This window comes from Stegodyphus dumicola, chromosome 10, assembly GCF_044657685.1.
Source record: "Stegodyphus dumicola isolate Sdum_Otavi_A_Nest chromosome 10, ASM4465768v1".
In the NCBI taxonomy this organism is placed as follows: Eukaryota; Metazoa; Arthropoda; class Arachnida; order Araneae; family Eresidae; genus Stegodyphus; species Stegodyphus dumicola.
Window position 1 is genome coordinate 61,740,792 of NC_140777.1, and position 17,088 is coordinate 61,757,879.

The following is a 17,088-nucleotide window of genomic DNA, read 5'->3' on the forward strand; positions in this document are numbered from 1 at the left end:
GAAACAGGTTCTCCTTCTACAGAACAAAGCAAAATAATGAATTGTTTCAAGTGTAAACATGATGTCAGCTTCTACTGGCAGTTACTAACATTTGATTGGTTCTCAGAACAAGAACAGTGATTATCCAGGAAAGCTAGACATTACAAACCATTTCATAACTGTGTTTTATTTTTTTATTAAAGTACATTTAACTTTTTTTGTATAGCAAATAATTGAATTTTGTGTTTTGTATTGAATTCAGTAATAAATTCTCTTTAAAATGATATACAGTCAGAAGTCGTTAATCCGGACTCGGGACTTCAGCGATTCCGGATTATTGATTTTTCTGGATTATAGATCATCAGTTTAAATCTGGTAAGATGACATGCAGAAATTATAAAATTAAAAATATGAAACTGTAATTTATGAAATAAAGAACAATTATGATCTAAAGGGTATCAAAATTTACAAAAAAAAATTAGGCTTAATATTTATTTGCTTACTTTATTAAACATTTCTTTCAATGTAAGTTGTTTAAGTTGCTTCGTTTTTTATGTGATAATATTCTCTTTAATTCTATAAACAGACATAATTTTTTGTTAAGTTACAAAGTTCCGCTGTTCCAGTCCTATAATTGCTGTGTCGAGAATACCGACTAATTTGTCAGTCGAAATTTTTTCGTTTTCAATAACCTCTGTCACTTTCTACGCTATCGGAAGTGAATTATAATGACGAGGAATTTGATTTAAATCATATCAAAGACAGAGTACATCGAGATGAAATACTACATTTAGTAAGGAAATATAAGCCAAATAAAATAAAAACATCTGCCCTGAAGATAAGGATAGTACTGACAGATCAACTTCCAATACATTGCGCGCCGCTGTGTTAAAGATAAACAAAGTTTAGATAAACAAAGGATATGCCTTTATCCATTTTTTGCAGCAATTCCACTTTTTGTTTGATGGACTTCGAAACTTACTTTCGCTTTGTAGATCCTTTACATATTAGTAAATATGTAGATCCTTTACATATTAGTAATAATATCAGAAATTCTATTTGACATAATTGAAAGTTCAAGCTTACTTTTATAAAATTGCTGTAACAGTCTGCAAAAAATAATAAGCCGAATCCAATTCGAAGATTAAGGAACAACGCAATCTGCAACATTAACTGAATTAGATACTTTTAGCTTAGCTTATACCGTCCATTATACATTAAACGTGCGTTCATAAACGTATTTTGTGCACACGCACATGCGTATTCGCAGCCGTAAAGGTCTTACGCGCATGCGTCAATGAGACGCATGCGCTGAGAGTTTGTAGCTTTGAGATCCGGATTATGGGTGTCCGAATTAACGACTTTTGACTGTATACAAGTTTGTGTTTTGTGAAACGTAACATTTTCTATAAGCATACAAGTTTCAAAAACATAAAAATTTCCAAAAGTGTCCACAATTTTGGCCACCGCTGTATATACAGTACAAAGTCTTTAATCCGGACTCGTCGGGACTTCGGCAATTCCGGATTAGGCATTTTTCCAGATTATAAATCATCAATTTAAATCTGGTAAAATGGCATACGGAAATTATAAAATTAAAAATATGAAACCATAATTTATGAAATAAAGAGCAAATATGATCTAAAGAGTATCAAAATTTACAAAAAAAAAAAAAAAAAAAAAAAAAAAAAAAAAACACTTAATATTTATTTGTTTACTTTATTAAACATTTCTTTCAATGTAAGTTGTTTAAGTTGCTTCGTTTTATGTGCTAATACTTTCTCTTTAATTTTATAAACAGACATAATTTCATGTTCAGTTACAAAGTTCCGTTGTTCCAGTCCTGTAATTGCTGTGTCGAGAATACCGACTAACTTGTCAATCGAAATTTTTTTGTTTTCACTAACCTCTCTATCACTTTCTTCATGCCTTTATTCATTTTTTTGCAGCAATTCCACTTTTTGTTTGATGGACATCGAAACATACTTTCGCTTTGTAGATCCTTTGGCAGCTTCAGAATCGGAAACTCTTTTTGACATAAAGTTCAAGCTTACTTTTTATAACATTGCTCTAATAGTCTGCAAAAAATAATAAGCCGGATCCAATTAGAAGATTAAGGAACAATGCAATCTGCAACATTAACTGAAATAGATAATTAGATAATTTTAGCCTAGCTTATACCATCCGTTATACATTAAACACACATGTGTAAACGTATTATGTGCATGTGTAAATGCTACGCATGCTCAGAAAGTTTGTATCTTTGAGGTCCAGATTATAGATCATTCTGGATTATGGACATCCGGATTAAAGACTTTGTACTGTATATATGTTTGTGTGTCTGTGTGTTGATAAGAGAGAAGGTTATAAATAACTTTTATGTAATTTACATCTAATGAAGATTGCTTTTTCTGACTGTATTTAGATCGCTTTCATTATCAAGCAGGTGAGCTGGTGTTAGATATGTTTATAAAAATTTCTGTCTTGATAATTGCTTCATGATATTTAAATAAACATATTTCTTTTAATAAATTTTGGAATATTTATTAGTCATATGATTTAATTTTTGAAGAAATGGATCAAATTTCTGCTTAAACTGTGCAAAATATTCGGAATTTATATTTTATTTTAAATTATAGGTCAAAATTGTTTAGTGGTTTTCTGAGAAGGTTTCTTCTGAAAGGGTCCATCCCCCCCAGATCTGCGCAAAAATTTATCTTGTGTCTCATAACAATTAGAATGTGTACTTTCTAATTATCCACACGATTTCACAAAAAATACTTTTATATGGCTATCTTTATGTTTCACAGTTAAGCTTACCATAATATTTTTTTTGTTTAAACCTGAACAATTTGGAGAAAATATTCACATCAGAAAATAAAATAAGTGCAGAATTGAACAGGTTAAATAAAGAAGTTGTTAATAAAAAACAGCAATGAGTTAAAAGAAATTTTTAATAGCTGAATTGAACATACCTTATTATTTATGTTCCTTTTTATATAAAGTTATTAATATTTGTCACTAGTGTGAACTTTAGAAATTTTTGTTATTTTTAATTGCATCCGAAAATCACTGCCAATTTAGCAACTTAGTAAAGCTTTTATGGTTGATTTAGCTATTTGCCTCTTTCTTGAGACCATATGGTGGTGTGGTGTGGTGTGGTGTATTTAATTATGGCAAAGCACTCGAGGGCTATCTGCCTAAAGGGAGGGATGCCTTTCGTGGAGGACTTTCTAAGGGAAACTGGCTCGTATACACGTTACACATGGGGAAAACCACGAAAACGCCCATGCAGCCAGCCTGTTCGCGGGATTCGAACCTCAGACCGAACTACCAGTGTTCAGTGTCTTTACCGCTCGGCCGCTGGTGGGCCTTGAGACCATATGATACTAATTGTTGAGAATACACTTTCACCTGGTGCTGAAAATATATTCTATTACAGTACGAAGTCTCAGATCCGGACTCTTTGGGACTTCAGCGATTCTGGATTTGGGATTTATTCAGATAGCAGATCATCAGTTGAAAGATGTAAGATGGCATGTAGGAATTATAAAATTAAAAATATGAAATCGTGATTTATGAAATAATGAAGCATTTATGATCTAAAGAGTATCAAAATTTACAACAAAAAAAAAAAAAAAAAAAAAAAAAGTGTTTTATTCCGATATCTATAGGCTGAATGATGAACATACAATGTGGAGGACAGAATAATGTGGATACATTATCTTCCATTAAAACTTTAAGTGAAATGATGCTAAAGCAAAGTTTAAAGTTTAAAAAATTAAACATTTAGCAATAGTAGCAATAAAAGCTCCCTGAGATAATATGTTGTGCAGACATTGAAGACAATAAAAAGTTTCGAACTTAACCAATTTATTAACAATATAATAAAGAATAAAAACACAGAAAGTAAATTTAAACAATATCAGAGTCTTAGGAAAAATATAATATCATCATTCATCAAACAATATTTTTACCTGGTCTTCAAAAACACTGGCATTCAATACAAACAAAAATGTCCTAAACAGTAATTATGCGGCCTCAAAATGAAGTTGGCTACACATTCAAAAAGTCCATGATCAATGGTCGAGAAAACACCTGAACTTTAAATCAAGTTCTTGAAAGCACTCAAAACCGGCCTAACTCCGTTTACATTAGTTGAACACGAGGAATCGCCGCTCACGTATTTTAAATGCCGCCTTCATTGAAGAACATGGATGCCGCCCACGGCAGTCACTCACATGGTAGCCTCTGGAACCAAGGAATTTATTCTGTAACAATCATCTTGTGGATATGAACCAAGGAACTTTATTCACCGGAACAGTCATCTTGTGAACAGGAACCAAGGAACTTTATTCACTGGAACAGTCATCTTGTGAACAGGAACCAAGGAACTTTATTCACCGGACTGCATGCATCCTTCTGAAGGGGCTGGAAACCGCACACCCAAGTGCCAGGAAAGCAGGAACTAGAAGGGTTGAGACAAAGCGACGCGAGATACTTATAGCAGAAGTAGGCATGACGTCATCTCACGGCAACCAATCAGCTATCAGCATGAATCGGCTTTCCAGATGACGTAACATCATGTTTCTTTTTTGCATCTCAATTAGGTTGAAACAGTCCGTTCTCAACGCAAACAGTGGCAGTAAGAAAAAAGAAGTAGAAGTAACTAATATATTACATTATAATAAAACATTTCATGGAGGAGAGATGATGCAGTAAAAGGTTTAAAATAAGTTATATTTTTCCAACATGAAATATGAGCTGAATGATTATCTACAATCAAGATAATTTTTGCGACCAAATTTAAATTTTGCCTGCCTTGGGTTATGATATGATTTTCAAACCAATCATACATTAACGCTTGTGTTATCTTTGCTTATTTGCGCGATATATAATAGGGAAAATCGTTAGTCCCTTAAATACTCAAGGTCATGTATGTTTTCCGATTACGAAAAGTTTGCACTTCTGCATTCCTGGAGCATTTGTGCATGCTAAAATTGTTAGTCTCGCTTTGGAATCTTTGACACCAGTTTTAGCCTTTTCTGTAGAGGTTGTCAATTATTTCATGGTACATATTACCAGAAAAGACCAGTTTCACCAGCATTGCAAATTTGTGCTGGAGATAATTGTTGACTAGTAATGAGTTCAATGAATTCATCTGCAAATTCTTCAACAGCTTCAGTATCAGCTGAAGCTTTTTCACCTGAAATTTTTAATTTCATTATACCACAACAATTGTAAAATTTGGTTAACCAATGTGTCAAATATGTGTACTCAGTTTTTAGGTTTATTTCTTCATGAATTATTTTGGCTTGAGCCATTAGCATTAGACCCGTCAATGGCATGTCCTCACTGCGTCTCTGTCTGACCATTCAATCATCACTTTGTCATAAGCATAGCAAATAATTTTTCGGTTTTAGCATAGCAAATAATTTTCAGTCATTCATTGTGAGTGGGTTGTCAAAATCCACAAAAAATTCATAAAGTTTCTGTAGATAATCGACCATTTAATTAATGTTATGTGCAGTTTTAGTGGCATCATTGTTTTGTTGTATTATTATGTTTTATGCATCTAGCATCACTGTTATTTCTGTCATTCTAAAGTTTTTATGTAAACAATAAGATGTACATAAAGCTTCTTTACTTTTTTGCTTATTAAAGACCAAAATTCATTTAGCTATCACTCTGTTTCGTTAATTTTGTAAAAGCAGGTTTTAGCAATGTTTAACTGCGCAAAATAAAGTAATGATGGCTATGTTGACAGATTTGAATCACAGATTTTTGACTTTCAGTTTTAATTTCAACACTTCCACCTTAACAGTGTGTAGGTAGATGCTACAGTGTACCAATAAGTTTTTTTTTTTTTTTCCTGCATATTGCCTGGTTAATGCTGAAGTAATATGGAAGCTAAAAGTTTTCTTTATCCAACTGGACTGATTGGAAATTTGAAATACAGTCCAAAGTCGTTAATCCGGAATGATCTATAATACGGACCTTAAAGCTACAAACTTCCTGCGCATGCGCATAATACTTTTACGCATGCTCGTTTAATGTATAATGGACAGTTTAAGCTAAGCTAAAATTATCTAATTATCTATTTCAGTTAATGTTGCAGATTGCGTTGTTCCTTAATCTTCTAATTGTATCCGGCTTATTATTTTTTGCAGATTGTTAGAGGAATTTTATAAAAGTAAGCTTGAATTTATGATTATGTCAAAAAGAATTTCTGATTCTGGAGCTGCCAAAGGATCTAGGAACAAAAAGTGGAATTGCTGCAAAAAATGGGTAAAGACATATCCTTTTATCTAACCATTCCGAAATCTGTTTATCAATTTCACGCTGCTCTGCGGGGGTGGGGGGAAACATTGCGGCACGCAATGAACTGGAAGTTGATCTGTCAGCACTATCATTATCTTCAGGGCAGATGTTTTTATTCTAGTCAGCTTATAATTCTTTACTAAATGTAGTATTTCATCTCGATGTACTCCGTCTTTGATATGATTTAAATCAAATTCCTCGTCATTATAAATATCATGAATACACATCAAATAGTTTTCTTTTTACAATTTTCTAATTTTGACTATGCGTAATGTATGCTTTATGCATGCGTGCATTGAAAGAAATGTTAAATAAAGTAAACAAATAAATATTAAACTTTTTTTTTGTAAATTTTGATACCCTTTAGATCATAATTGCTCTTTATTTCATAAATTATGGTTTCATATTTTTAATTTTATAATTTCTGCATGCCATCTTACGAGATTTAAATTGATGATCTATAATCCGGAAAAACCGATAATCCGCAATCGCCGAAGTCCAGATGAGTCCGGATTAAAGACTTTTGACTGTATACTCTTTGTTTGTGCTCAACGATTGTGCGGGCATCTTCAAAAATTCCCTTGTCGAGCCAAAAGCAGCGGCAGAAGGTGCGAATGAAAAGACGATACGCAAGTACAATGAAGCCGCAAAAGCGTATGCAAAGGCGAATGCGAAAGCTGCTGTGATCTTTCGCACAAATGTATCATTGAATGTGTTAATAATTTGATCCGTATGCATGGTAATTTTGCACTAGCGATATGGAATGAGTTGTTAAGTAATTTTGAGACGGTGTAAGCATGAAATTGAACACTCTCTGCAACAGTTTTTCACCTTTCAAATCGAGAAAGACAAAACTGTAATGCAATCACTCACATGTTTACGTACACTGTGAATGGATCTTCACTATGAGCAAGAGTCGAGCAGTGAAGGAAAGTTTCTGTAGAACTTGCTAGCACCACGAATCATATCTATTCTTTCCGATGACGAATATCTTGAGTTCAAATCACAGTGGGACTCAATGCCAAAGACGGAAAAGTCACCTGAAAAATTGATCGAACAGATCAACATGCGGCTGCAGAGAAGAAATCAAGAGCATAGAAATAAAAGTATTGTAACATTCATGGCAGATGCTAATTATGGCGCAAAGCATAGTGGAAAGAAATGGAAGAAGGGTGGATTTGTTGTTTCTTTCGCAAGGAGACCCCATATAACATACTTTTAAAGGCCAGACTCTTTCAACTATGTGCAAAACCAGTCAATCCACAAGGGGAGTTCTGCTGCTGCAGCCTACTTTGTTGACAACGAAATGATAACTCCTTTTCCTGAAATGGCAGTGAAGGCAATGACAAAATTGCCATTATCACTTTGGCATCGACGACTTGGGCATCAAGGAATACCGTACATGAAACAGCACCAGTGCCAAAATGGTATAGATTTCATCAACAATGGACTATTTTGTGAGCCATGCGTGTATGGTAAACAAAGTTGATGAACATTTAAACCAAAATGATTCAAAACAAAAAAGTCTGGTGAAATAATACATACATACTTACTGGAATCATCAGTCTTATCAAGAGGTGGAAAGAAGTATATGTTAGTGATTAAGGACGATTACTCTAAGTTTCAACGTGTAGAATTTCTGAGACATGAAGACGAGGCGGTGGATAAAATCAAACAGTTTCTTGTTTGGACTAACTAAGATGATATAAATGTAAGAGAAATGGTCACAGATGGTGGCCGTCAGTTTGACAATGATAAATTGGTGAAACTGACTGATGATGCAGGCATCAAGCTGCAAATCACTATGCCAACAAAACTGATTGGTTGAAAAAGAGAATCATACAATAATGAATGCAGTTTGCGCTATGATCAAGGATTCAGGCCTACCACAGTTCCTATGGGCAGAAGCAGCATCTACAGCTGTCTGCATTCTCAATCGAACTGGACCAAGTAAGACCATGGGAAAATCTCCATTTGAGGAATGGTTTGGACGCAAGCCAGTGATGAACAGAATTCGTGTTTTTGGATCAGCTGCATTTATACGTGTATTAAATGTCAACAGAAGTAAATTAGATGACAAGGCTATAAAAGGCTATTTGGTTGTTTATTGTGATGATGGTGGGTATTGCATTTTCATACCATCAAAGAATGATACGATAGAAAGTACCAATGTAGTGTTCAATGAACAGCAAATTGGCCCTACTTCTCAGCCTTCAGAAACAGCGTCTAATACCGGTCTATCAAGCGGTATGAAGTTTATTTTGGAGGATACACAAGATGATGCAGACACACAGGGGGCTGGTGATCTGTTCACTGATGACGAACCAACACAGATGACCATGGGTACATAGCGAGACAATTCAACTCTCCAATGGCCTGTCAGGTTTAACAACTACGATATGTGCAACAACATTCTGAAGTTGGAGGAGCCTAAAACATATGATGAAGCAACGAAGTCTCTTGAATACGCCGATTGGAAACGAGCCATGGATAAAGAAATGGCTTCTTATGCCAAGCATGGAACATGGCAACTTGTTGAGCCACCTAACGGACGTAAAATCTTCAACAATCACTGGGTTTACAGAGTGAAGACAAATCTCGATGGCTCAATCGAGAGATTCCCATTTAGATGCCCATTTAGTAGCAGAAAGGTACACGTAGACGATGAATATCGACTACGAAGACACATTTAGCCTGGTGTGTTGCTATGACACTATTCGAGCTCTAAATTACAACGGCAGCCAAGGAGAATCTCAAGTTATATCAAATTGATGTGAAGACAACATTCCTTTACGGTGACCTAACTGAGGAGATATACATGCATCAACCCGAAAGCTATGACGACGGAAGTAAGTGTGTATGCAAGATGCTCTGACCTTCATACGGCTTCAAACAAGCTGGACAATGTTAGAATGCCAAGTGTACTGATGTGCGACAGAAACATGGCATGATCCAAAGTAAATCTGGCAACTGCCTGTTTATATGGAATGATTATGAACATAAGATGTTGATGGTGATTTATGTTGATGATGGCATTAACGCTGTTCAGGACAAAGCAGCATTCTTCACATTTTATGGACAAGCTCAAGCAACATTTTAACATTTGAATAACGACGTTAATTTGTTTCCTTGGTCTACAAGTTAAACGTTTGAAAAACGGCTCACTCTTCCTGCACCAAGAAGCATTTACAAGAAAGATATTAGAGCAATTTGGAGATGCTAAGACATCACACATCCCAGTAAAGATGTTGAGTCTCAAGTTCGACTATAGTCAACCAAATAACGATGGCATGATCAAGATCAAGGAGGCGAAACCTCTCAGCAGTGAAATTCCATACTGATCAGTAGTTGGCAGTTTGCTATACTTGGCAATGAGGACTCGACCAGATATTGCTTACACAGTGACTTTGATGTCTCGAAAGCTGAGCAATTCTACAGAGAGTGATTGGGAAATCATGCAGACAACATTAAGATACCTTTGCAGTACCATTGGACATGGCATTGTGCACAATAATGAAGATGATAGAAGTTTGTCTAGACTCAACTACTACGGATTCTCCTTGGTTTCTACGGAAATTCATGAAAAACTACGAGCTACGAAAAGTATGGAAAAAAATACAGATTTTACAGAAACAGAGTAGGAGAACCCGTACGCAAAACGGAACTAACTAATTCATTCAATGATTGGCTGAATACTCATGTCATCATATATACGTGTTGAGTGCGTTGCTGGTTTTGAATAATAGCCAATCGTAGATCAGTAACTCCAACCGCTAATGACTTGTCAATAGTTCCCCCATAACATCTGTCTACTTTGTCTGTCTCCCAGGTACGTTGCTGCTTCGTGTTTAGCCTGCCTTCGGCTCCATTGTTTGGATTTCGGCGAGAGCTTAGTGTGTGTCTTGTGAATTGTGATTCAGATGGAAGTTTTTTTTAATAATGCTGCATCGAATGAAGAAGCTAAAATTATAAAAGCAGAAATTTAAAAATTGATATTCATTCATTAAAGCATCCAAAATTTCTGTGAATCATGCACACTACAGTGTATGCAACAAAGACTTCTCAGTAGCACATGGCGGAAAAGATGACTGTAAATGGCATGTTTTTTCTCATGAACTTGGCACTGTAAAATCTAAAGAAATAACGAATTTCTTAATAAAAGATGGCAAAACAGGTCCTATAGAAGCCGAATGCTATTTTGTTCAGTTTTTAATTGAATACAATCTACCACTTTCTGTTTCAGATCATTCCAAAGAGCTTTTCAAAGCAATGTTTCTGGATTGTCATAGCAAAAACATTTAGCTGCGGTCATACCAAAACTGCTGCTTTGTGAAAACGCTTGCAGAAAGTACTGTTGCCGATATTATAAAATCAGTGTGCAATACATCATTTTCTCCAAGTAATGATGGAAGTAAAGAAATTACATATTACAGTAAAGAAAAGGGAGCGATAATTATGTCATTGATCTCTATTTTAGAGTGCATGAATAATATTGGAGAAGGTATTTTTAATTGTATAAATGAAAACTTTACAAGCAAAAGCTTAGAATGGAAAAATTGCTTATCATTTTCTTCAGATAATGCTAGCAATATGATTAGAAAGTTTAAAGGTGTAGCATCATTTATCAAAATCCATCAACCAAGTATAATCATCCGAGGTTGTCCATGCCACCTCTTGCATGTAGCTGCAAAAAAGGCTACTGAAAAATTAATTGGCTCAAAAATCGAAATGTTGTTAATAGATATATATTTTTATTTGGAGAAAAGTTCAAAACAGAAGCATAGCTTCAAAGTTATTGCAGTACGACATGGTTTTCTCTTTTAGAATCTATAACAAGGATTTTGGATCAGTGGGATACTCTGATAATCTTTTTTGGAGATCAACCAGATAACAGTGAGAATGAAGGAAAGAGATTGCAAAACATTTAAAAAATGTTACAATCACCTACTACTAAATTATACTTATTATTTTTGAAAAATACTTTGCCTTTGTTTATAACAGTAAATATTAATTTGCAACAACAAGCTCCTTACATACATAAATTGAGAAGAGAACTTGTTGAACTTTTAATGAATTTATTTGTTAGATTTGTAAAACCATCAGTAATTTCTAAAGAAGATTTTACTCTAGCATTTCTTTCATTTCAGAAGTGTAGTAAACAAAAAGAAAACAAAAATTTAGTGATTAGTGCGGAAACAAGACTATATTTAAAAAATGCCAAGTTGAATGAAAGTGAAGTGATATCATTTTTCAATTCTGTGCAAGCTTTTTTTGTAACTGCATGTTCATATATAATAAATAAATTTTCACTAAGTGATCCATAGAAATGCTGAAGTTGCTGACTTTAACTTGAGGACTGAAGTTTCATTTTCATCTGTTCTTTACATGATGAATACTTTTTCATCCATTATTGATGAAAAATTCATTATTGATGAAAATCATTATTATTTTCATCCATTATTGATAAAAAAATATCTTAATCAAGTAGAAATTGAATTTTCCCTGTCTCAAGTAGATGATTTGAAAGAAATTGTAGATTTACGTATTGATATAGCATGGGGAGAAATTGCCTAATTAAAAAATATGAATGGGTGTATTAAATACAAAGTATTGCCTAATGTAATGTTTGCTGTCTTAATAATACCTCATTCAAATGTAACTTGCGAAAAAAATTTTCTATTGTTAAAAAAAAAATCCGACGGAATTTAGGTCCTTAAACTCTTGAAGCAGTTTTGATTGAAAAAATAAGTATGCAGGCAAATGAAGAACTGTATTATAAAAAACATTCTCAAAATCAGAACTTAAGCTTGCTAAGCATGATGCATATAAATCTGCATTCTTAAATTATAAGTATTTTTTTAATACTTCTATGTTTTACTCTTGGTTATTTAAATTTTATTTCCCTGCGGAAATCAAATTCAGAATAAAGCTATATGATTTATGGATTCTAATTTTTTCTATGATTAGTAGTGATTTAAAATACTTGCTTTTTCATATAATAGCAGATTTAGTGCTATACATGTTTGAGTTAAATGAAAATTTCTAATTAAATATGCATATAATTTACAAGGCATATTTTTAATTATTCAGTTTTATACATATATGGATTTTAAATGTAACAAAATTGATTAATGGGTGGATGGATTAATGGATAGAAAAATTAATGGATGGTTAATCGTGCATATTTTCAAAGTTGTAAACAGGTCGTTCGCACGTTGACTACTGACAAGTTCAGCTGCAGGTTGGAGTCTATGAGTTAGATGTTGTTTAGTAATGCAAATAACAACAGATGTGCAGAAACACGCAGGTCATGAACTGTTATTTCTTTCTATGGTGGAGGTGCAATTATGTGGCGAAGCAAGCTACAGGAAGCCATATCCAATTCTATGACAGAGGCAGAGTTCATGGCAGCAGCTGATGCAATGAAAGACCTGATATGGTTGAAGGGCTTGTTCAGTAAGACAGCTAATAATGTAAGCCTATGCTACAAATTGATAATCAGAGTATTATCAAGTACAGTCAAAAGTCGTTAATTCGGGCACCCATAATCTGGACCTCAAAGCTACAAACTTTCTGCGCATGCATCGCGTTGACGCATGCGCATAAAACCTTTACGGCTGCGAATGTGCATGTGCGCATGCGCATAATACGTTCACGCATGCACGTTTAATGTATAACGAACGGTATAAGCTTAGCTAAAATTATCTAATTCAGTTAATGTTGCAGATTGAGTTGTTCCTTAATCTTCGAATTGGATCCGGCTTATTATTTTTTGCAGACTGTTAGAGCAATTTTATAAAAGTAAGCTTGAACTTTCGATTATGTCAAATAGAATTTTCGATATATATTTACTAATATCAATATGTAAAGGATCTACAATGCGAAAGTATGTTTCGAAGTCCATTAAACAAAAAGTGGAATAGCTGCAAAAAATGGATAAAAGCATATCCTTCATTTCTCTAACCATTCTGAAACCTGTTTATCAATTTCACGCTGCTCTGCGGCGGGGGGAGGGGGGGAAACGCCACGGCGCGCAATGAACTGGAAGTTGATCTGTCAGCACTATCCTTATCTTAAAGGCAGATGTTTTTATTTTATTTGGCTCATAATTCCTTACTAAATGTAGAATTTTATCTCGATGCACTCCGTCTTTGATATGATTTAAATCAAATTCCTCGTCATTATAATTCGCATCCGATAGTAAAGAAAGTGGCACAGAGGTTATTCGAAACGAAAAACTTTTGATTGACAAATTAGTCGGTATTCTCGACACAGCAATTATAGGACTTGAACAGCAGAACTTTGTAACTGAAGAAGAAATTATGTCCGTTTATAGAATTAAAGAGAAAGTATTATCACATAAAATGAAGCAACTTAAACAACTTACATTGAAAGAAATGTTTAATAAAGTAAACAATTAAATATTAAGCTTTTTTTTTTTTTTTTTTTTTTTGTAAATTTTGATATCCTTTAGATCATAATTGTTCTTTATTTCATAAATTACGGTTTCATATTTTTAATTTTATAATTTCTGCATATCATCTTACCAGATTTAAACTGATGATCTATAATCCGGAATCACCAAAGTCCCGACGAGTCCGGATTAACGACTTTATTAAAAATCATCAAAAATCTAGTGTTCCAAGCACACACAAAGCACATTGACCAAAGGTACAAGTTTGTGCAAAACGAGTTCTCGATGGGACATTTTCAATTAGGCTATGTGAGAAGTGGTGAACAACGAGCAGACATTCTGATGAAGGCACTTCCAGCACATTTTCATTTTCAGAAGTTGGTTGATTGGTATAAAAACAGTCAATAAGTAAAGGTTAATCTATATGAACAATGACTATTTTCATGCTCGAAGGAGTCTGTTGAGAATTGAGCATTTAATTGATGTTATGTGCAGTTTTAGTGGCATCATTGTTTTGTTGTATTATTATGTTTTATGCATCTGGCATCACTGTTATTTCGGTCATTCTAAAGTTTTTATACAAACAATAAGACATACATAAAGTTTCTTTACTTTAATAAGCAAAAAGTATTCATTTAGCTGAAATTAGTAAATCCGAAATTCATGTAGCCATCACTCTGTTTCGTTAATTTTATAACAGTTTGTCTATTATGTCATATGCAGTTGACTTTACAATGCCATACTCCTCGCATAATTTTGAGATTATATACCTATATTAAGTTTTTTGCAGCAATTCGACTTTTTGTTTAATGGACATTGAAACATGCTTTCGCTTTGTAGATCCTGTTGGAGCTCCATAATTAGAAATACTTTTTGACATAATTTAAAGTTCAAACTCTAATAAAATTATAATTAAATAAATTGTTGTAATTATAATAATCTCATAAAATTGTTGTAATTATAATAGCCTGCCAAAAATAATATGCTGGATCAAGTCAGAAAGTTAAGGAACGGTGAAATCTGCTATATTACCTGAAATTCTTTGGAATCAGTAAAGTATAATTGTAGCCGAGCTTAACAGTGCCTGCTATACATTGTTGGCTTAAATCTGTAATGTTCTGATAAATTTTGTCTTGCTTCTATTGTGCACTGAGACAATTAAGCCTTAATTGTATTAATTTAGTTATTTATTATACTTACGTCTAATTCTTGCGCATGCTTAAGGCTTATCCGAATTCTGAATAAGTAAATTCCCACATATTCTTAAGCTTACTGAGGGCTTTAGTTATTTATTAAACTTACGTCTAATTCTTGCGCATGCTTAAGGCTTATCCGAGTTCTGAATAAGTAAATTCCCACATATACTTAAGCTTACTGAGGGCTGGCGCTAGATATTTTGCTGCCTGGTGCAGTCTCTGTGTGGCCTAAATTCTGCTACCAAGCGCTTAAGTTCTAAATTTTTAATTTTTGCTGCCCCTTAATTTTGGATCCCAATGATTTCCCTAAATTTAAAAAAAAAAAAATTATCATACCTTAATTTTGTTATTCGGTGCTTCTCTAAATTCCAAAAATTTTATCTTCCCTAAATTCTGCCACCTGGTGCAGCCAAACAAGCTCTGCTGCCGGTTCTAGGTTTATGTGACTAAAAAATCAGTTATTCTCAATTCAAATAGCACTAAATGTAATCTTTTGGTCTATGAGTATCTTTAACAAAATCATTTTTAGCATATGGAAAGGAATGTTTAAATTTTTCCTTGTCAACAATTGGCTTATTTAACTCAAATCCCTAATCAGTGCCAAGTGTAATGTCAACATAAAAGGTTTCCATACTCTTTGTTATTCAATTACTAATATATATAAAAAAAAAGTTGTTCAGGCATTGCTGCAGGAGTCATTATTCAAGTTGTCATGTGTTAATAAACATACGGTGATGAAAGCCAAATATAATAAATAATGATTTGCCAGGTTGGGCATCAGGGATATAAAATATTAGTAGTTGTAAAATTAATGATGTTTCCATGTAGAATGTTTCGGTTTGAGATGTATGCCAAGCAGATATGCAGCTACGGAGCCAAATTATTGATCATACAAAATTATGCAAAAATGATTGTTTCTTCAATAACGAGGTATTTTATTTAGTGCCGAAGTGAATTTAAGAATCAAGATTTTCCACATGTTTTCTTACGGGGAAAAAAATCAAGTGTGCAAAGCATAAAAAAAGAATTCCCAAATTTTTTTTTGTTGGTGCTGGATTTAAAAGGTTGGTGTCATTAAGGTCTGGAAAGATCCCGATCTTGGACTTTGTACTGTATTTGAAATGAAGATTGGGGAATAAAATGTTTTTTCTTTGAATTCTTTGTAGCAGTGGGAATTCTTATATAATAAATTTAATATTGTCTGCATTTAAAGATACTAAATGCTTGTTTTTTTATACTAAGGAACACATGAGGTATGCTGAATTGGAGGAGCCATCTGAAAGCTCTTCATTTCCAGAAATGTATCATAAACTCATTCACTCTCCTGCACTTGAAACTATGCTCAATTTGGAACATTCCTATGCTCTAGCTGTTGGTGAGCTTGTTCAAGCTAAAGATAAGGCATTACATGAACTTCAACAACGGTAAGTTTTCTTGCTGAATGAATTTTAGTTTTCATAAAGGAAAATTCAAATTTTATTCAGACTGAAATGTTGAATGTTTATACTTAAGCTTGTAACTGGAGACAATAAAAGCAATGAATCAGCATAATAGTCATTAAATTGCAGGGCTAGTTCTGATGGTTTAATAGAGCTTTCTTTGGAACTACTCTGATATGCGCCCTCAAGTCGCCAAATTTCTCGCCAAACATATTTGGCGAGAAACTCCATGCTGCCATATTACTATCTAAATTTTTTGTCTACATTTTGAACTTTAAGCCTAAAATGTCACCAAAAACACGGTTTTCACACATGCAAAAAAAAAAACACATTTTGAACACACAATTTAAGTTAAAAATCTGAAACAAAAACAAAAACAAAAAAAATTAGATAACAAAAATGTAAAGTTTCTAACCAAAAATATTTGACAAAAAATCCATGTACACAGCGATATGTTTTAACTTAAAAAAAAAATCTACGAATGGCACAATCTAGACGACGAACGAATCTACAAACTACGCACACCTCACTTTAATAAATTAACATAACAACAATAAATTTCAAAGAATACCATGCACACAGCGTTCTGTTTCAACTTAAAAAAGCATCTACGAATTGCACAATCTAGACGCTATGCACTAATCAATAAAATAAACTAAAATAAATTTCAAACAATTCGAAAAACAACAATAACAACAGAAATTCATACTAAAAAACAATGAACATAACATTTTACAAA

At 33.5% G+C, this 17,088-nt stretch overlaps 1 protein-coding gene across 2 annotated transcripts in view; it reads left to right on the forward strand.

Moving 5' to 3' along the window:
• LOC118183572 (FERRY endosomal RAB5 effector complex subunit 3) overlaps window positions 1–17,088 on the forward strand; it is a 58,816-nt gene that overhangs the window by 11,458 nt on the left and 30,270 nt on the right. For both annotated transcript variants that reach the window (XM_085824985.1, XM_085824986.1), the window contains exon 4: window positions 16,153–16,334. In XM_085824985.1, coding sequence (XP_085681111.1) covers window positions 16,153–16,334 — 182 coding nt within the window. The remainder of the gene's footprint in view (window positions 1–16,152; window positions 16,335–17,088) is intronic.